Source organism: Montipora foliosa, chromosome 9 (genome assembly GCF_036669935.1).
Source record: "Montipora foliosa isolate CH-2021 chromosome 9, ASM3666993v2, whole genome shotgun sequence".
In the NCBI taxonomy this organism is placed as follows: Eukaryota; Metazoa; Cnidaria; class Anthozoa; order Scleractinia; family Acroporidae; genus Montipora; species Montipora foliosa.
The window spans coordinates 19337411-19358858 of record NC_090877.1 but is presented as its reverse complement, the minus strand read 5'-3'; the positions used below and the strand labels follow the sequence as shown (position 1 = coordinate 19358858).

The 21448-nt window shown below is 36.6% G+C and overlaps 1 protein-coding gene across 1 annotated transcript in view; it reads left to right on the top strand.

Moving 5' to 3' along the window:
- LOC137970027 (uncharacterized) overlaps positions 1-18173 on the top strand; it is a 19318-nt gene extending 1145 nt beyond the window's left edge. The window contains exons 2-3 of the mRNA XM_068816478.1: positions 13508-13756; positions 17330-18173. Of these exons, the coding sequence (XP_068672579.1) occupies positions 13508-13756; positions 17330-17670 (590 nt within the window). The 3' untranslated portion in view covers positions 17671-18173. The remainder of the gene's footprint in view (positions 1-13507; positions 13757-17329) is intronic.
- Positions 18174-21448: the final 3275 nt, after the last annotated feature.

Below are 21448 nucleotides of genomic sequence, written 5' to 3'. Positions count from 1 at the left end.
GAAATCATGTCTGGAATCATAACCATGATTTAAAGTGGTAGGAATCATAGTTATGATTTCATTGGTCTTCTGAAATCATGTCTGGAATCATAACCATGATTTAAAGTGGTAAGAATCATAGCTATGATTTCAATTTGTCTTTTGAAATCATGTCTGGAATCAGAACTGTGATTTATATGGGTAAGAGTCATAGCTATGATGTGAACTGGGAAACGGAAGTCATGTCGCAAATCGTAACCATGATTTATAGGTGTCTAACTGTGATAAGAATCATAGCTGTGGTTCAAGAGCCAAATGGTTTGAAGCTCTATTAGCACTTTAATCGAGGTTAAGTACTAGTGCAACGTTGGTATTTTAATCCAGAGATTATAAGCACTAATCGAACTTGAAACAAACCGATTCAGTCCTGCATAAGTGAGGTTTGCTTGTGGTGTAGTACCAATGGACACTATAATTCTTAAAACAAAGTCTATTCTCCCAAGCAAAAGAAAATGCAAGAATTCAATAATGACAATGCTCTACTGGCAAACACTGAATATTTATTTTGTGTAACTATACAATGACAAACATTTAAAAATTATGGTAATTTCAGCTCTAATCAATACTATTCAGTTAGTGATGATGCAACATGTACATATTTGTCATGTGAGTTCTCTAACTAAAGATAATTTCATCATCAAACACTACATGTACACTAGCACAATAATTTATCTTACTGCTGCAGCAACAAAACTGCTTTGTTACATGGTTCTGAATAAAACTTTCAAAGGCCCATTATCCCCATCAAAGCCTTTGCAGTCATCATATTTTCATTCAAAATGATGATTAAAACAAACAATAATTATGAAATGCTGACCAAAAAACTTTTTCTGGGGGGGGGGGGGGGGTAGAGAGAAAAAGTTCAGATGAAATAGGAATTATTTCATAAAATTCTCTCACATACACCCATCTGGGATGATACTGGGCCTTTCAAATTTCTGCCACCACTCTTCACTGGTGAAAGAGGGATTAATTCCAAACAAATAAATGAACAGAAATACAGCCGAACATGAAGTTGTTACAGCACCAAAATAATAAGCAATGCCATACATGTACGATCTGAAAGGAAACAGGTTTAAACTCTATCAAGTGTATATATTTCAGTGAGACAGGAATTATTGTGAATGCATTGTCCATTCACATAAATTCCACAATAAACCTCTTAAGGACGTTCGCACGAAAAATTTCTAACATTGATTTTTTTCTGAAAATTTTACCATTGAAAGATGATGAGTTAGTGATGTAAGAAATGTAAAAAAAATGGGCGGGTCAACGACTTTGTTTTGGAGAGAACATGCTCAGAAGAACACCCTAAATCTGAAAAAATCCGGCTTCTTTAGCGAATAAGGCCACAGTGTCTGTAAGCCCAAAAATATTGCAATTACATCTTTGAAGTGAAATGTTTTCTACCAAACTTTGTTTAAGTGGACCCATCAAGTGAATTTAGTTAACTGTTGAGGTTCCTTAAAGAATAAGTTTGCATTTAGCTACCATAGTTTCATGCGCCTTGCAGCTGCAAGATGGCAGGATTCCATGTCCCGAGGACAGAAATCTTGAAATTTTTTTAACTTCCCACATTAATTTTTTGTTCATTTTTGGACAATATGAAGATAATTGTAAATAAAATCTGTTCCTGAAAAGAAAAGTAGGGGTCACCGAACATCCAAGATGGTTAAATCAAAGCAAAGCTATATAGCAATGGCCATCTGCCCTATCATTGTTCATTATAGTACTTAGCGCGCACCCTCGATTCATGACGTGGCATGTGAATTTGCGCAAAAGCAATGGGCATGAACGTCGTTAAGGATCGATTATACACTACATTGTACATGCAATTTGAATACAATGTAGTTCTGTCCTATTAGACAACAGGTGCCAGTTGTTCAAAGAGTGAATAGCACTATCCACTGGATAACTGAATATTATTGGATTTAGTAGTGTTTATCCACTGGATAGTGATTTTGAACAACTGAGGCCAGAAATGTAGATGATGTCATCTTTTCAGACTTTTGTTTCTAATAATAATAACGGTAATAATCGCCTTTGTACAAGTATCTTGGTTGGTTCTCACTTATGTATATATATTTATTACCGTAGTTATTCGGTTATAGATATTGATGAAATACCAGGATTTCTCCCTTTACTAAAAAATCATATCTTCACCGTGCGCAGTGAACATATCATTTGTATCTTTCACATGTGAGGATACAGGTGTTGTCATGGTGACCAACACGATTACCCAATAAAATGCAAGCTTTCTCTTCATTTTAAGATACTTTTGCGCTTTAATATAATTTTTCTCTACTACATTAACATTTTTATTGCAAAATTTGACATTACCATGATTTGTTTTTCATAACTTTCATATCTTGTTTCATGTTACACAACATGCATGTTTTAGCGGTTGGTGACCACTTTTTCATCATTTTGAAAATGAATAAAACAAGTTGTTTTAAATCTAGACATTTCATCAATATCTGTATAATAAACAGAACATTGCATGGCCGCTTGTGCTGAAAGTATCTCTCACTCGTTCGCTTCGCTCACTCGTGAGAGATACTTGCAGCATTCAAAGATAAAATTCGTATCCCCGCGTGGCCATGTAATATGCTCTATATATAGATCGGTTTAGAAAGCGCTAATGAAAATGTGTCTTTTAAATTTTAGAGTTGAAGTTACTCTTTATAGTGAGTAATGTTATGAGACACAAAATTACACCCTTCATGCCCTCGTCATGTTTCTTTCGACTATGAAAACAACATCTAGCTTTGTGAGCAAGAAAGGGCAGAGTCTCAAGTTGCTGCATTACCTCACTGGAGCTCAATGAGATTTTAAGAAAAAATTGACCTTACCCTACAAGAGTAAGAAAAATTGATGCCATGGTTCAGAGGCTTACATTTTGTTTGAACAGGGACTCTCCAGCAATTGAAGAGAGATGCCTTTGTTTGATGATGTCTCTTCAAGGGACATGAGGGACCATGCAATTATGATTATTGAGATGTCATCATTTTTAGTGAAAAAAGCTGAATGCGTGTCTCTAAAATGAGAGAACAAGAAATTAATTTCAAAAAGGGAATGTCTTTGTTAATTCTTATCTTGAAAGGAGCTTCCTAAATGACTTCATTGGGTAATGACTAATCCATGGACAATTTGTTTGAATGGGTGTCTATTAAACAAAGAGATCTGAAGTACTATTAAGATATGGGTAATAAAGGTTCAACTACTTTCTTTGAGGTACTACTCAATGAAATCTTATGCAAACCTCTGTCAGGGTTCAAGTCATAATGCCAAAGACTCATCAAAATCTGAAAGATCATACATGTTGTTCATTGAAATCCAAAAGGTGCACTTCAAAGGAGTTTTTAATTTTGCAAAGTAAACATACACATTCACAGCAATTTTCAGACTGCAAATGCAGCAAAAAATTAATATGCTTATATATATGAGAAATGATTTTTTAAAAGAAAAGGGATGGTACTTAATACTCTATGCCACATTTTTTCTTCTAGAGACATTCAAATTCCTCAGTTGGAATGCGTGACTTAAGTACCCAGACCAGTTACAGAAACCATAAAAACTACACAGTTTCTGTTTGTAGGAATTCTTTTTTTTGGTGGCTAGAACCTAGTTTTACTGTGTACAAAAGTAAGTCCCGTGACAATAGATTGTACAACTGACACACCAAGTTCAAGTAAATTTTGTGCTGTCATCACTGACAATATAAAATGTTGAATAATTTATTATCTCTGGATCTAGGAAAGACCTTGAATATTGCAAAACTTGGAAAACCACCAATATTTATGGACAAGTGTATACCACACAAGTCAAGTGAAAAAGAATCAAATAGAAATTCATGCTAAGATTCCTTTCAATGGACACATGTATGAGCTTTGTTGACAAAAAAAAAAAACTTTCAATCAGTCACACCAAAGGCAAAGACATTATTAACCCATTGACTCCCAGGGGTTCCCCATCGACGAGTAAAATCGTCTGGCGTTAGACAGAGTAAAATGCTCTGGCGTTAGACAGAGTAAAATACTAAGTCTGGCTGGTTTCGGCCGGTTTGGATGTCGATGGGTTAAACGATTAATTTTGGCTGGAAAGTGGTGATTCTGGGACAAACACTTTGTCTGGAGGGGAGGGCACCACTGGAATCTGTGGATTAGCTTGGCTGGATTCAGTCAGCTTCAGCAAATCTCTGACCTGAAGGTGACTGCCACCAGGCCTCTCAACAGCTTCCAGCAGCAACCTCGCTTTTGCTCGACGGGCACTTGCCACCTTTCTTGCATTTTTCAAAAATAATTTCCTTCTGCAAAGGAGGTCCCTTTTGGCATCCTCATCGTCACTGTCAGGGGGCACTGCCACAGCCTTACTTTTCACAGGAGAGATCCTCTCTCGCCGTTCAAAAATTTCTTCTGTGCTCAAAGCATTCAGTGCCCCCTGCCTGTTTGCTTTGTCCATCTCCTTGTCACGTTTCTCCTGGGAAAATGACAATATAGAAATGATGTATATGACTCGTTTGAAGATTAAGATTCTTATTGTTCTATTTTATTGCTAGGTAATGTTTAATTTTCTTGCTGTAAATACTGTTAAATAAACTCATAAACAGAACAATTTAACTTTATATCCCACAAGTTGGGTGCCACAAAGAAAATAACTCTTTCGCCATGTACTTCCTGAAATTGTACAAAGGAACATATTAAGAGATGATTATATTTATCAGAAGATCAGAGCTGGCATGCAGGAATATAATGGTGTCACTTAAAACCGTGAAAAAGCTATAAATATCTCAAAGGAAAGTACAGCAGTATTCAAGCGCGCTTTCGAACGATGCCGATAACAATTACTGTAACCATACACTTTACCCGCATGCATGCGTTTGAAATAAAGGAACACAGTTTATTTTTTTCGGCGCAAAATTCAGATTAATGTTCCGCCGCTTTAGTAATTCCTTAATTCCTTCCGAGAGATCAGTCATTCATAAAATCCAAATGTATGCACTCTTGTATTTCAATTAAGTTACATATATGCAGGATTCATCCACAGTATGTTGTCACATATACCGGTAAATTATGAAAGAAATTTTTCTTGTCACCTATCAATTATGTTTTGGACTTGTTTTGAATTTTTAAGGTGAGCATTCATGTTGGGAAAGATTTTAATGAATTTTCAAGCATTATATAACAGTTACTGTACATGACTTAGCAATGTGATTGGTCTGATCTTTCATGCGGAATTGGATGGCCTTTAGGTGAATTGCTAAGAGTGTTTAGGTATATAATGCCTGTTTAAATGTTCCAAATTGCAATGACCATTGTGTGGCCAATACTTGCATTATTAATTGTTGTCTGGGTACTCTCAGATTGACACAGACTTTGCCTTAAGTTGGCTACGTGGCATATGATGATGATGATGATGATGATGATGATGATAATAATAATAAGAAAAACATTATTATTATTATTATTAGTATTATTATTATTATTATTATTATTATTATTATTAACATTATTATCACTATTAGTATTATTGGTAAACTTTAAAACAGCAGCTGCTGTATCTGTTTTACTCCAAAAAAAGGGTAAGATCATGTTTCACTTGGCACTACTTAACAATTAGAGCCGTATCCCGCGAGGGCTACGGGTCAAGGAATGACCTATTGACCCATGGCCCTTGAGGACGAAGGGTCTAATTGTTTTAGTATCACCCAACTAGTTGGACAGAAAGGCAATAAAAATAATAAAGTTAGCAAATCCAAGTTAAAGACACATTTATTTGGGAATAAAACGAAAGAAAGTGTCACGCTTTTCGCTAATCAAAGACTATGAATAATAGTCCTCTAGTAGCTTAGCCAATCAAAGTGCAGGATTTGCAAATGCAGGATTTGCATTAGTCCACTAGTTGGGTGATACTAATAATGTTTGACATTACATTACCACTTAAATGATAGTTGCTTTGCATTGAGGTCAGAAGTGTATAATTTCTATTCATTTGAAAATTGTGTTACTTGTTCATTAGAAATCAACAAGGATAAATAACAAGAATATTTTTTTCATATTGCTGGTTTTCACTCACGTGATCAACAGCCATGTTTTTCAACGAAAACAAAAGGAAGCGTTTGCATAATAATAGAGTTAAATTCCCGGAGGATTTGGTTGGGGCACCAACATGGCCCCTTTTTCTTTGTTTAGGGGCACCAACATGGCGGTCGTGACATCATGTGAAAACCGAGAATTTGCAAACTGTGAATTAAAAGTAGAAAATTAAGATTAATTGTATGAAAGCTACATTGGAGAACAAGACCTTTGAATAATATTATTAATATTTTTCAAAGGTCCATTACAACTATGAGTTGGACAATCTACATGGTAGCATGTTTGTTTGAATCATAATAAATTGGTCTTTAGAAATAGCAGGTTGCATTACGGACTTGAAATATACCTATTACATCTTGGTGCTTTCAACTTTCTAAAACAATATGTCACTTAATTTAGTGCTCAATGTGGGATTCCACTATTGTTGGTTTTCACTCACGTGATCAACAGCCATGTTTTTCGACGAAACAAAAGAAAACCTTTGCATAATAATAGAGTTAAATTCCCGGAGGATTTGGTCGGGGCTCCAACATGGCCGCCGTTTCTTTGTTTAAGGGCTCCAACATGACGTCCATGACACCATGTGAAAACCGAGAATACTTTAGAATTCTTTACATAGAGCAAGGAAGGAAGTTGTACGTGTGTTTAAAGCAGGGCTTTTAAGAATGACTAAATCATATGAATTAAGGGACTGTGTTTATAATAGTGAGGTACATATTCATCATAGTAAGAATATAGCTTGGTCACTGACGTACAAAAAATCATTATTACTTGACACCAAGTTTTGTTCTGCAAATTTGGTTGCACTAAAACGTGACAACATCTCGTTATTTCATTTGCTTTCATCAGTTTAAGTCAAATCAATTTTAGTGTTACCGGTACCTTTTGTGATGAATAAAGGAAAAAGCAGAGCAAACTTTCTCTGCCCTAAGGCAAGACACCATGCAGTGCCTAATAAGTTTGTATGGCATTTGTGATATGGTTAAGTACTCCTCAAGAGTTGATCAAATATTGCATTAGCAAAGTACATGTAAACAGCCTTCTAGTGCAATTATAGGCCCATTTTTTGGAAGTTAAGGGAACATTGTTCTTGGTGTGAAGGTCTAACATGTTTAGCAGCTTTAGTATCCTTAGTAGCAATGTTCGGTATATATAGCTATTGGTAGTGGTTGCTAATGGCTGCTAGTGGCAGATCCAACACTAGAGTACTGGATTCCTGTATTGTAAGAAATATTTTACTTTATGATGTACTTAAGGAATTGACCTTGTTCAAGTTCCAGAAATGCCTTCAGAAAAAAACGATATGCAGTAATAGAATTATGCCCCCGGTTTGCATGTAACAATGTCAGAAAAATTAATTGATAAATAAATTAAATTTTTTCATGTACTTGCAATCCACCTGTCTTTAACAAGTTGGTTTTTTAAATAGCCGGTCTCTCTAAAACATCCTGGGATGCATTCCCACAGAAAAAAAGCAGTTATCCCATTCACTGCATCATAGTTGCGATTCCAATAAAGATGTTTGCTACACACAGGACATCATATTTATGATTCCAATAATGATTTTTGCTGCACACAACACATCACAGTTATGATTCCATACACATATTACATCATATTTATGATTCCAGTGAGGATGTTTCCAACACACATTTCACCATGGTTATGATTCCAAAAATGGTGTCATTAACACAAACCACATCATGGCTATGATTCCAAACATGATGAAATGTCACGCAACACATCGTTGTGATGATGTGGTTATGATCAGCGTATACAGTTTGCATCATATTATGATTCTATAAATAGTCCAACATACACACACAACATCAGGGTTGTGATTCCACTGATGATTGTATGTGATCAATTTGTATGATGACTATGATTGTGTAATGATTCTCTGTGTCATGTTTACACCATGATGATGATTCATATGGGACGATTGCATCATCATATAAATCATCACCTATGATTCATTAGATTGAATTCCTGTGAATATGAAAAAGAGGTTTGTGATTGTGGGAAAAAAACTATAAGACTTGAAATATTGATTCTGAAGAAAGAAACGTGTATAATATTCAGAACAAATCGATCACACCTTCATGTATTAATCGGACTGTCCCCAAGCTATTAAAGCTCGAGCTCAATTCTCCAGCATTTTAAAAGTGTGGTAGCTATTGCCACATTTCACTCAAGCGCGGTCGAAAAAGTTGCTTTTTCCCTCAGTTTAACGATCTTCAACCATAAGTTTAATCTTTTGCATAAGGACAAACACAAAAACTAGTTTCATCATTAATAAGAATTTCACTCCACATGTACAATCAAACGTAGGCTAAGCTGACTAAGGTCTATTTCCTTTGGCCTAATATAATTCCTTTGGCGTGCAAGGTTAGGAATTTTTTCAGTCATGGGGTCTCACGTTCAATGAAGGCAAGATGTGAAGATGTTGAGATAAAATGCTGCTGACAGCTTTGAAAACTATTAAAGGTGTTCTCAGTAAATAATTCAGAGACAACTGGGAGAGAACAGAATTAAGCCATCTTGTTGAAATTAATTAAAACGAAAAAAAGACAAACAAACAACTGGAATGTAGAAACTATAACAATTATACCTCCTGATGCATCTTCAGTCGAATAAAGCCTGTGACGTTTTTCTCTAGTTACACTGTGCCAGCTCGAATGGAGTCCTCTTGAGTATTGAATGAAGGCTTAAGTTCCTTAATGAAAACCGTTTCATACAGAAGACATGCAATCAAACTTAGTTCGCCATTTCTAAGACTAGAGAAATGACTGCTTAAACTAGAGGTGTCAATACCACCATGGATATTAATAAGATGCTTGCCTATGGCAGAATACTTATGTCCCTGAATGTGTTGATGCGAGTGCCTTGTAGTAAAACCTACATAATCAGCATCATACTGATCACATTTAAAATGATACACAACGAATTGATTGTTAACTAAATCAGGCTTCTTCTCCTTTGGCCGAAGAATCTGTTGAGTAGGTTTACTGCGAAAGACAGGTTGATTGTCGATACCGATGTTAGAGCATAACATCATGCTTCAATTTTATTATATTTTCCAGTTCATTTTTTATTTTCATTGCTTGATAATGACTTAAGTCGAAACGTCGCATTTAAAACCTTCTTTAACCATTTTTTTAAAACTATGTTTAATATTTTATCGTAATGTTTTATAGTGAAGTTATATACAAAATCTCTTCGTTCTTTTCTACAATGTTTTCGTTATTTTTCCGTAGGATACTATTCTAATGTTTTGCTGTCACAACATCCATTTTACCAACCAAATTCGAGGGCAGCAAATGTAAATTGGGGTCTGAGTATAATTTATGGTCCCAACTTGGAAGAGCAAGGAAACGTAATTTAGAGAACGATCTGGGAAAATGAGGCTGTTAACATATCCATTATATCATTACATAACTAGACCTTTAAATTAAGCAACAAGATGCAGAGGACCGTAATGTTGTTTGCGGTCCCCTAAATTGACCAATCGCAGCCCACTGAAGTACTTACTATGTAAAAGATATGATAAAAGTAATTACTCTTCCATTAGCGTTATTAGCACGGAACACTAAAGTTAAAATTGATGGAGAAAATTAGGAGGGTTGTCAAACTGACTGATTTTGTCATATCACGCACGAACAGTGCACACATCAATCATAGTAAAGGAAACTCAAAGCAAGACTTCCTGTATTCATAAGTGATCATCGCTGAGTTCAAATTTTATGCCAACAAAGTATACAGTAGTCTTCAGTTGTTTCTTCGATTTCTGCTATTTGAAATAATGGATCTATGAAAAGGCAGAGAAAAACGTTCTCTGGATAAGAATATCAAAAGGCACAAGCTTGAGACCGCCTAAACTGCAGCTTTCATCCTGGTGTCGGCCTCTCGATATTTACATTTAAAAATTGGAAATACCATTCATTTCAAGGACTTCCGGTTACACTCTTTTGTGAGTTCAACTTTCAACTTTATTTAACTTTCTTAACTTTCGCAGCTTTTCAGAAGTGTTTAGGAGGGCAGATTTTGGTTCAAGAACGTCATGTTTTGAGATCAGCATTTTTGGCTCATGACTGAATAATTGATTGTTGTAGCACCCTTTACGTGCCATGTTAGTTATGAAATGTGTCCGACTACAATTCCATTCAACTTGCGTAATTTTCTTTTGACAGCGGAAACGTGTTTTAAAACTTTATTCAGTTCTATCGAAGTCTTTTTTTCAGACCACGCAGACCACGCAGCGATTTCCAGGAGAAACCATGGGCTTTAAGAATAAATAACCTTTGCAAGTTGAATTTGGGCAAATATTCCATATAAAATTGAACAAATCCTGCTTTTTTCGTGACCATAAAACCGAAGAAAAGCCACCTTTTTGACAGGCAAATGCAATTTATTGCTTTTATTTCTATGAATATTCTTATCATTTATATTTTGCCTTTTTTTTTTCATCTCAACGTGTTTTTGCAAATACAATTTATTGCCTTCATTTCTATGAATATTCTTTTCATTTATTATTTGCAAAACACATAAGTACTTACATTACTTACAACACAGCTCTCTTACACCACTGACATTGCAATACTTACCCTACTTAGATACTCTACTTTCAGGACAAAAATACACTACTTACAGTACAATACTTATTCTGCTTAGAATACGATGCAGCACTTAACTCTACTTACAATACAATACATGTCATCTTTTATTAAGAAAATAACTTTTTCATCGGTTTCCACTTACTTAACATTTTTTCTGGATGAGGAAAGTCACATGCAATTTTTTCAATATTATAATGAAACTTAAGGTACGCCATCAAAATCGAGGTTACGTCCCTCCATTTTGCATTTATATGTGAAAAACGTGACTACTAAAATAATACAGTTAATCGCATTTTTGCAGGGCATACAGTTTGTATAACCCAACAGAACAGATTCAAGGGAAAGTTCTATTTAAATTTCTATTACCACCCAAATCCAATTTGTGAGGGCGCTCCAGAGGGGAAATATCCGGTCGCAATACCAAACGGGGTGCTCTATGGTTTCAGGTTTACTGTCACAAAAAAACGGTCATCATGATGCTTAATACTCATTTGCATTAACAATGCATTTATGCCAATAGTTCTCTGGAAATCCTATATTGAAAACTCCTTAGCTTACTAGCACTTATATGCATAAGAAAGGGATACTGTAATAGGTAGATCAATCTCCGACCAGAGATGGTAGATGTTTATTCCACTTACAGTGCACCTTAGTTGGCTGTATGGCAACCGATTAACGCAAACTATCATATGTGAAACTCATCACCTTTTTTGTGTTTTGAACAGTTGCTCTATATTTTGAGATTTGACCACAGGTAACCATTTACCAAACTCTCTAATCTTTGACTTCCATGAACTTGGAATTGCGCATATAAATACTCTAAAACTACCTTAGGTATTAATTTGTTGTATAATGTATTTTTTTCCAGATAGTGCTTTTTTCACTTCTTGTTATCCAATTAGCCTTTGATCTTGTAGCTATACCGCGAATTTTATGCTCTCTCAGTTCTTGTAGCTCATTTTGTTTTTGGGCGAATTTCCTTCTTTTTTCTTTTGCAGGGAAATACATTCAGCTTTTGCTAAAGAAAGTTAATTTCTTTTCCCAGAAAATTTCTAGTCATATCTTTCTCTTTTTTCTTCCATTCTGCATAAGAGATAGTAGATAGTTTAACCCCGAATTTGAAGCTTAAGTGTTTCAAACAACAGACTTAACTGATTAGAGTGTAATGTGAATTACTAGCTTTGTACCCCATATAAGCATGTGAGCGTTAGCCCTACTAATGGGAATACATGTTCATTGCCGTGACTTTAACATCTTCAGTTCCCACGGCCTGCTCCCGTCTGACCTTGTAGCTCAGTCGGTAGAGCAGCGGTGATCTAACCCGGAGGTCGTGGGTTCAATTCCCACCCTGGTCAGAGATTTTCTCTGTCCTTGTGTGGGCCTATTTCCATTAGTAGGGCTAACGCTCACATGGTTCATATGGGGTACGAAACTAGCAATTCACATCACACTCTAATCAGTCAGTCAGTTGAAATATAGGTGCTACACGGCCAACGTTTGTAAAAACGTAACCCCTCCTTGTTTCAAACAATAGTTGGTCATTTATGGGAAAAAGTGGGAGACTGTAGATGTTCTAAATCACCATGAAATTTGGAATCATCAAAGTCTCATTGATACAATGCATCTCATTGCAAGTTGTAAGTTAGCACTTATCTTTATATTTTGCCTTTTTTCATCTCAGCCTGTATTGCATCTCATTGCAAATTGTAATATATCAGAATGTAACTAAATTTACAAATTTACTGCCACTTTATGCAAGGTCCCTTTCACACTATTTCATTTTAGTGATCACTTCAAAAGCGTCTGCTACTCTGGTCAATATTCGCACCCTTTATGTATAGCTCCTCTTTTTCTCTTCTTCCCTTTCACGTAGCATTTATTTCTTCATATTACATTACATGAGATTCTTTATAAATATTGCTAATTAAAGAGTCTTGAATTTGGAATCTTTTGGAAGTGTTGAGAACGCACTGAGGTTAATATAATAGCAAAAAACAAAGGTCGTTCGATTCTTGCAAAATCTGTAGTTCTAATCTCCGACATTTTGAACTTACCTAATTCCGGTAAACGAAAATCATTCACCAAGTTAGTAAGACTTTCAAGCAAACAGCATTCTTCAGTTTTTTATACTATACATGCAAGACGAGTGTCGTAGGCAGGTTAGGTGTAATCTTATCTAATTTTTATTTGAATAACTTCTAGTTTTTATTTATTTTGAATGTAATTTTCCTCCTCCTGCTCCTCCTCATGGAAACGGGGAATCGTTACTGCGAAGATAATGATTATTGGATTTCATAGTCCACCATTCACTAGTACGTGCACAATCCCATAATGCAGTAAAAGTTATCTACTCTTGGTTTGGGTTGTACAAGGAGTGAATTACTCACGTTCAAAACTCACCGACCTCAGAGAGTTGGATCTAGCGAAACGTTACGTCACTTACTCACCAGCTTAAAATTTCAGCGTGTGAATGAATGCAGCTTATTATTTGTTGCCCAATTGTGTTAGATAGTTGGGGATGCTGGATATCTGTACAGCTGATGCGCGTTAAGGCGTGATGAAAGAATACGCCTCAAGGTCCGGAAAGGTTTTACATTTTCAGTAACCGAGGCCACGGTTTGTTGAAATATTTCTAGACGTTAAGTCACGTTTTCGCCAATGCTAAGGGTCCAGTACCCACATCGCTGCTATTACACTTTGATATAGTTTCGCAACGAAGTTACATTTTGACATTGTTCATACTTACCCATTTTTTAGCGGGCGCTCTCAACTCATCGAGTATTCTTGACAACCTCGATGGCAAGTACCTCAACAAGTTGAATTGTTTCTTAGCTCCAGTCCTGCAGAGTCCATCTCGCAGCAGGTTTATGAGGTGTTGGCGCGCTAAGACAGATGGCTGGGCAGCATCCACCTTCCACAGCAACTGTGATGGAAAGGGTCCCACTGTTACTATAATCAAAGTTGGCAGCTTCATATTTGGTGGATACACTGACCAGTCTTGGTCGAGTGAGTATTAGAAGATTAGAATGTTCATACTATTCAAATGGTGACAAGTCAAATAAGGAAATAATCTCTCGCGTTATTACAAGATTCGTAATATTAATATTTACCTCATACAATTCAACAATGTACTTAAATATGTGTAATAAAGAAACCACAACCCAATAAACGCGGCACTAAACAATTTTTTTTACCCGGAGAACATTCTTAGACGGATAAAAATACCACCAAAATATCACCTTGATTTCTCTTTGAACCAGCAGCCACTGTTTCTACTCTTTAAATAAATGTGTCGTTCTGATTCATTTTTGACCTCAAATCTTTGTATAAGTTGAGTTAATTTAACTCTTCTGCAGTCCCAAAAGTGCAATTTTCAAATCATAATAAAATAAATAAGGAGGATGTAAAAGGGCATTGCGAAGAACTTTCGTACCACAAAATCTTGAAGAGTTACTGAGTCGTATCTTGTAGCCACTACTGGAAGCAAAACGGATTTGATTCAAAATCAGAGTAAAAGAACTTAACATGAGGGCAAAAATAGAGAAGAAAGAATGATGTCTCGTTGGCAATCACGCAAATTAAGGCTTTACCCATTGTTTTATAGAACTGCATACAATTGTGTGCGACTATAGAGTACTTTGTAGCGAAAGGGCTTTACGTTTGATTCCAGTGAAAAAGCATAAAGTGAGAAAGCATAATCTTCTTCAGATTAATTATCCAGTGTCAAGTAAAATTCACTGTATGGTATGGGAAGATTGCGCTTTGTTACTGATTAGCAGACCATAATAGTCCCTGAACGTCTTTTCTGTTGGTTATTGTCATGTCCCCGTCGGGATTCGCAATCCCTGTAGATGATCAATAATCGCCTTTTTAGTCAACTAATTTATACTTGTTTCGTCGTTGCCACGTCTCCACACATCGATTAAGGGTTTTTCATGGAATGGCTTTTTGCAGATGTCTTAAGATTTCTTATGGCAAAAGGTGGGGATACTGGAACCGGGCGTGATTGACTAGCTTACCGCAGTACCATGGTTTCATGGCCGGCAGTTCATGCATGAAAAACTCAGGTGGCTTGAACGGGATTCCAACCCTGACCGTCTGTGATACCGCTGCAGTGCTCTATAGGCCTCTTTCATAATGGCGGCCAAATAAGATAGAGCGGTTTTCAAATTAGTGTCGTAAAACCAAAACCAAAGTAATTACTTTGGCCAATCAAAAAGGACGGTGACAATCCAGTAAACCAATCAAAACTCGAAGTAATTACACGTAGCCGACTCAAAGTGCGGGAAAATGTGCAGACGCGAGCCATGATTGGTTTTGGTTTCACTTCCGATTAGTTGAAAAAATGGCGCGAGAACTTTGAACCAATCACAGAGTGAAGTAATGCAAAACCAAAGAAATTCGCTAATTACTTTCTACACTCAATTGAAACCGCTCTAATACCAAATAAGGAAAGTAATGACAATGAAAAAATAAATGAAAATAAACAGACCTAGTTAAATCTGCTTGAAAAGATATAACGGCTAGTAGAGAAGAGGTTTCCTCACTGCCAGCATTTTCATGAAGCGCTGGTTTTAAATCGCGAATCAACAAGGTTTTCTTAATTTTACAATGTATATCAGACTGTCCAGTGGCTAAAATATCAAAGTGATCCCATTTAATCTTGTGTCCTGTTTGGGTCATATGATCAGCATTAGCAGAAGAATGGCTGTTACTGGTCAGCGCCCTGAAATGTTCCGTTTTCCTGTCTTGTAATCGACGTTTTGTTTTCCCGATATAGTAATCATCACAATCCCAGCAGCTAGCCTCATAAACTACTTTAGACCTAAAGGAGCGGCTGAGTAGTTTATATTGCTGAAGAATAAGAGTGATTACTTAATGTCTTATGGCGACAAAAACGCGGGGGGAAAATTTCCAGGCCGGCAAAAGAATGGCACATTTATTTCCAATTCATCATAAAACGTTAAAGAGAAAGGGGCGGGAGGCTGGAAAAGGTCTGGAAAAGGTAGCTAAACGAGTGATGGCTGAAAGTTTTTAAAACTCGAGGAAGGTTGGTTTTAGTCAGCGACTTTGCGTAAATTTAACGGGGTTGGGTTTTTGCAAATGACTTTATTACACTAAGAACTTCTTAGCTCAAAATGAATGCATGTTTTTGAAGTTCTTTTCCCTTAATTGCATGAAAATAAAGCTAATTGTATTGTCTTCCTCGCCCACTTGAATAGTGAGGACCTACGAGGAAACAACCCGATATTATATTTCACAAAAAAACCACACTACAGAAGATGAGCATGACGGCAATGGACATATATCATACAAGACACGAACCAAATATAGAGAACGCCTGCTTGAAACTTCGTTGCCATGTTCCAAAAAGTTGTTTCTTTATACAAATACCTTTCATCGATCGATCCTGGCTTGGGTTCCAGTCCTTCCCCGACAAGTCACGCAAAAACGTGACAGACGAAATTCCCCAAGAGCTTAGCAACATCACATCGATGTTACTCCTTTAGGTCATCGGTGACCCCTAATTTTTGAGACATGAATCACTTACTCTTCTCACATTCTACAAAATATGATAAAATGAAATGTAGCAATGTAACAAGTTATCTTTTTTTACATTTTTCTATCCTTGTGTCCTGAATTCCGGAAGCGGTTATAATGGGTAGCGTTTGCGAAAATGTTCGTTGAGGATTAACTCTACTGTTTACAACACCCCCAGTGGCATACAATTGTTTAAAAAAACCCACTCCTATATTTCTATGCACGGAAACCTTCACTCCAACATATTATTGTTATGACTTTCGACGGATGAGTAGATGAGGCTACAACTCCTTATGGGCGAGTTCGATTGACCCTATTCCGGAATAAGAATACCTGGAGTGATGATTAAAACGGTATGTTTGGCGCGTTTCAAAGCAGCGAGGATAATAAAAATATGTTTAAAATAGCATTTCAGCAGATGTTTGACAATTCTAATGTGAATCTCCGTAAAAACGAAGGATTTCGAACTTATATTCCATGTATTCCTATTCTGGAATACGGTCAGAATCGAACGTACCCTATGTTGACGCATCTATCGAAATTAGGGCAATTTGCCCTTGCCTTTTTCTCCGAAACAAAGTCGGTGACCACCCAATTTTTTTTCATATTTGGAATAAGCAATTTATGACCTAACTTCAAGCGAAAAATGAAAACAAAGTCAATTAATGTGGGAAGATTTTCCTTAAATATTGTTACCTAGTGCTGTGACTGGCTCTCATAATCATTTTGTTAGCCCTGGCCTGCTTGGTAGGATTTGCCTGTTTCTTTTTTTAATTAATTATCTTTTTTAATAATATAATAATCCTTGCGTAGTTGCGATGAGGGTAAAAAGAAATCACATGTTCACAGCTGCGCTGTTTCTGGCCTCGGTAAGTAGGTAGCTAGGGTAGTCCGATAACAACATAATAATAATAATAATAATAATAATAATAATAATAATAATAATAATGATGATGATGATAATTTATAAGGACTTTTTTTTTATTAATTCAATAATATATTTGTTTGCGCATATCATTATAGTATATTTTCTTTTAGGTTCTAATGGTTTTGCTTTATCCAAAAAGTCCTTTATCTACTCACTGCATGACAGCATCAATGGCTACGCTCCTGTTAAACGGGAGGTCAAGTCAAGAAAGCAGAATAAGGCTATATACAGACTTTCCAGTTACGGACCAACTTTTGGCGACGGATATGACATCCATATATCAAACAACGCTGACAGCAACCGAAATTCGCACACAAATTGTGGCAAGACTTACCCCCTTCCCCCAGGGTATCCTTTAGATCCTCCGTCGCCCTGTACATTTTATGCAGGAGGAGATAGCAATAAGTTTACTCCCACTGATATTGAGGTATTCTACGAGACAATACTTTAGAAAAAACCGAAAAATTGGCCGTCACTGTGCTACTTTTGCGCATTTAACATGATGTAGTGATTTAATGAAAATGTTGGCAATCACTCGACCCGTATATATTTTGATCTTAGAGTAATTACGGACTCAAACAATAAGTCATATCGATTTGATTTTTATTGGCGATATCCACAACAAATAATATTAACAATTTTTGCATGACAAAGGTATGTTAATATTTAAACTTGTAAAAATCATTTATAGTTCATAACAGTGACAGCCAACAAAAACGTACTATTCACGTCACATGAGTGCAAATGTCGGTAAAGTTCAACTGTCTGAAAGCACGGTAGGTAGGAAGCTGGGGTTGATGAATGAATTAATACAGTAGTTATATCAATTATCTACAACCACTAGTGGTTAAAACAAATTTAAAGTATGCAATTACATTTCCCTGTATGAAAACATTGAACTTCATAAATGTAACTTTGAAAGGAGTGAATTAGACGAATAAAACACAAAACACATTTTACTTTCTTTATTACTTCTTTTAAAAAAAAAGTAAAAAGTAAAGTGGTGCATTTATATAGCGCCTTTATCACAAACGTCTCAAAGGCGCTTTACAATGATCAACTTACCCCCAGCGGACTGGAAGCATATACAGGCGCAAATTGCAAATTTAGCATTCCCTCTTTATTTTCCAGCTGTCCAAAACTTTACCACGCACTTATTGAACTCGAAACTGGACCGTAAGAACATGACGACAACCATCACATGACACTGAACTCTAAATTTCCTCCCTTTTGCTCCTTATCCTTGTTTGCTTCCACACAAACAACAGTGCAGTCTCAGCCTTCTCAAAAAGATTTGTAGGAGCAGGTCATTCTGAAGATGGAGGCGGTCAGGGTGGCGAAGGCACTTTAGTGGGGTCTGGGGGCATTCCCCCCCAGAAAATTTTTGAAATTTGGATGCGCAGAGGTGCCATCTGGTGAAATCTGGGGGGATCTGAAGGGTCAAATACACAAGTTTGTGTTTTAACCTAATTGAATCTGAAGACATACCCGCTCGAACTTTGCAACGTTTCCGTTAATATAAACAGCGCCAAAAAAACACTAGTTTTACATTTTTTCCTTTTTTGAACTAAAGGTATTCTTAGGCATTCTTCACCCGTCATCCGAAAAACATGTTACATCTGGATCGTTTCAAAGTCGCCGGCGTTCTGGGCCGGGTTCCTGAAAGGTATAATAACTCTATTCCAGGGATAAATGTGCCTTATTTCTGGCACATTTATCCCTGGAATAGGGTTATTACACCTTTCAGGAACCGGCCCCTGGTAAACAAATTATCAGCGCTGTTTGTTTTGCGTTATTTTTAGTTCTCACGAATTTCTCCAAAAAAATTTTGAAACCTTGTTACGTGTGATGTGAAACTGTTTTTAAGGATGATAAGATGGTTTTAAAAGCGGAGTTTCATTCGCAAATCAACAGATAAATGTGACATACGCGGTCAAAAACCGAGACATGTCGCGGAAAATTCGCACAACAAAGAGAAAGTAAAACCACACATAAACCCTTCGCTTGGCTTTTTTTAATTCATCTCTAAACATCATTCCCAATTTTCCTTAATGATAACTCGAATTAGTTTTGTAATATTTATTTAAATACTCACCATTTTCATTTCGAAACTAATTTATTCATTCTATTCACACAAGCACGTGCGCGTGCACTAAGCGACGAAAAACAATGTGAAAGACTGCGCTATTATTCCACGGAAAAACACTTACCATCCTTCCTTTGCTCTTTAGAAAAGTAGGAAGTTATCTGTGAACTCGGTGCAGCTTTTCGCTTTCGATTCTCTGCCATTTACGTTTTAAAGCGTTAGAATTATATCTTGTGAAAGGACAATAGTATTTTTAGGGGTACTCCCTTTACCTACTCCGTATTCCATGGAGTAGGGCTCCGCGTTTTGTCCTCTCCCGTAAGGAACTACTATACACTGTGCTATAAATTACAATATAAATCCAGATAAATTACTTTCCGATTGCCAGTCAAATGCTCAACGTGACATTTTTTCCCCGATACTCCGATAAAAGCGATGAATATTTCCGCTTTTGTAATTGAAGAAAGATCGGAATGGCGTTTGTGTTTTTAAAAATTCGAGAAATTATTATCGGGGAATTTCTAGGGGCACCCAACGAGAATATTGTTCAAAACCACTTAAAAATACAGTTGTTAAACGTATTTTAGTATTTAAACGGTAGATATAGGCATATTTTTATCCCCTCAAAATTTTTCATCTGTTCGGATCTCCTAGCTGAAAGTCTAGTGGTCTGAAAATTATAGGGATGAAAACTTATCTTTTCGAAAATTTCAGGCAGAAAAAAGGCTCCCGAAAATTCTAGGTGACCTTTTTAGGGTAAAAATCTGTTTAAAATGGGCAATTATACCATTTTTTAGATGTTCGAAAATCCTAGGACAGGCAGGCAAGCAAGAAATTTTACAACAAATGTTCCGACAATTCTAGATCTCAAATCGTCTTCCGAACAGATATTTTCCGAAAAGTGACGTTGGGTGCCCCTGAATTTCTTTTTCGGTGTTCTTTCAGCTTTTTGTTTCCTTGTCGGTAACAAAACAAAAATAATATATTTTCCGCCTGGAATGGAGACGGTCAAAGCTCCAGAGGAGGCGGCTCGTTGAGCCGGCAGCCGGCCGGTTTTGAGAAGGCTGACAGTCTTTACTTTGCAAACTATTTGTAATTCCTGTACTTCAGCACGGCGAACAACATTCCTTTTTGTTATTCAAATGTGCCAACTACAGGATCAAAAGACCCCTGTTGTATGGACCCCTACAAAGGCCCATACAACACTGCTGTTCATCGGTTGTAATGACCTCGGAGAGGTCGAAGCGTCGTTCTTTTTATCGCTAATTTTTATTACTAAGCAAACTTTTCATAAGATAGTTGGCAAATAGTAATGGGTTGACAAGAGAGATCCTGTTTTGCGATTATTTAAGCTGGCTATCGAACTCTGGCCTAGTATGAACGCTGTAAAAATAAGACTAGCATTTCTGAAGTGGCACTTTACTGAGTCGGGTTTGGATTCATCTCTTAACAAAGAGCAAGCATATTCTCCTAATATCTTCTCGAGAGTCTTCTTTTAATGGCCCAGTCAACCTTGTAAGTCAACTGCCAGTTATTTGTCCCAGGACCGACTTATAGTGACAGGCATAGGTCCATGCGTTCGCCTTCGTAAAATGCTTTCCAATTCAAAAAACAATGTCTGAAAATTAAGCAGAAGTGTTAAGTGTAAATAATTAGTTGTTAAGGACGTTCGCTCTAATTGTTTGTGCGCAACGTTACTGCGCAGGTAACGTGACTGTAATATGTCACCCATTACTTCGAGTATTAGTGAAATTGAGGTTTTAAAACCTTTGCAAAAACCGTGGACGATGAGTTTTGCACAGCGTTGGACCAGAGAAGATCGTGATCAGTCAAAATTGATGAAAAGATATTTATGAAAGTCAAGTAGGCAACGTTGTTTTATCAGTCGTGCACTAGTCTACTTGACTTTCATAAATATTTTTCAAGCATTAGTTAAAATAACATGGCAACAATAACGCCGGGGAAAAAATTCCGAATTATTTCCGAATCATCATGAAACGTTAAAGAGAAGTGAGCGGGAGGATGGAAAAGCTCTGGAAAAGGTACCTGATCGAGTAGTGGCTGAAAGTTTGGAAAACTCGTGGACGAACCGTTGTGTAAATTTAATGGAGCTGGGTTTTTTTAATGTTTTTATTACCCTACG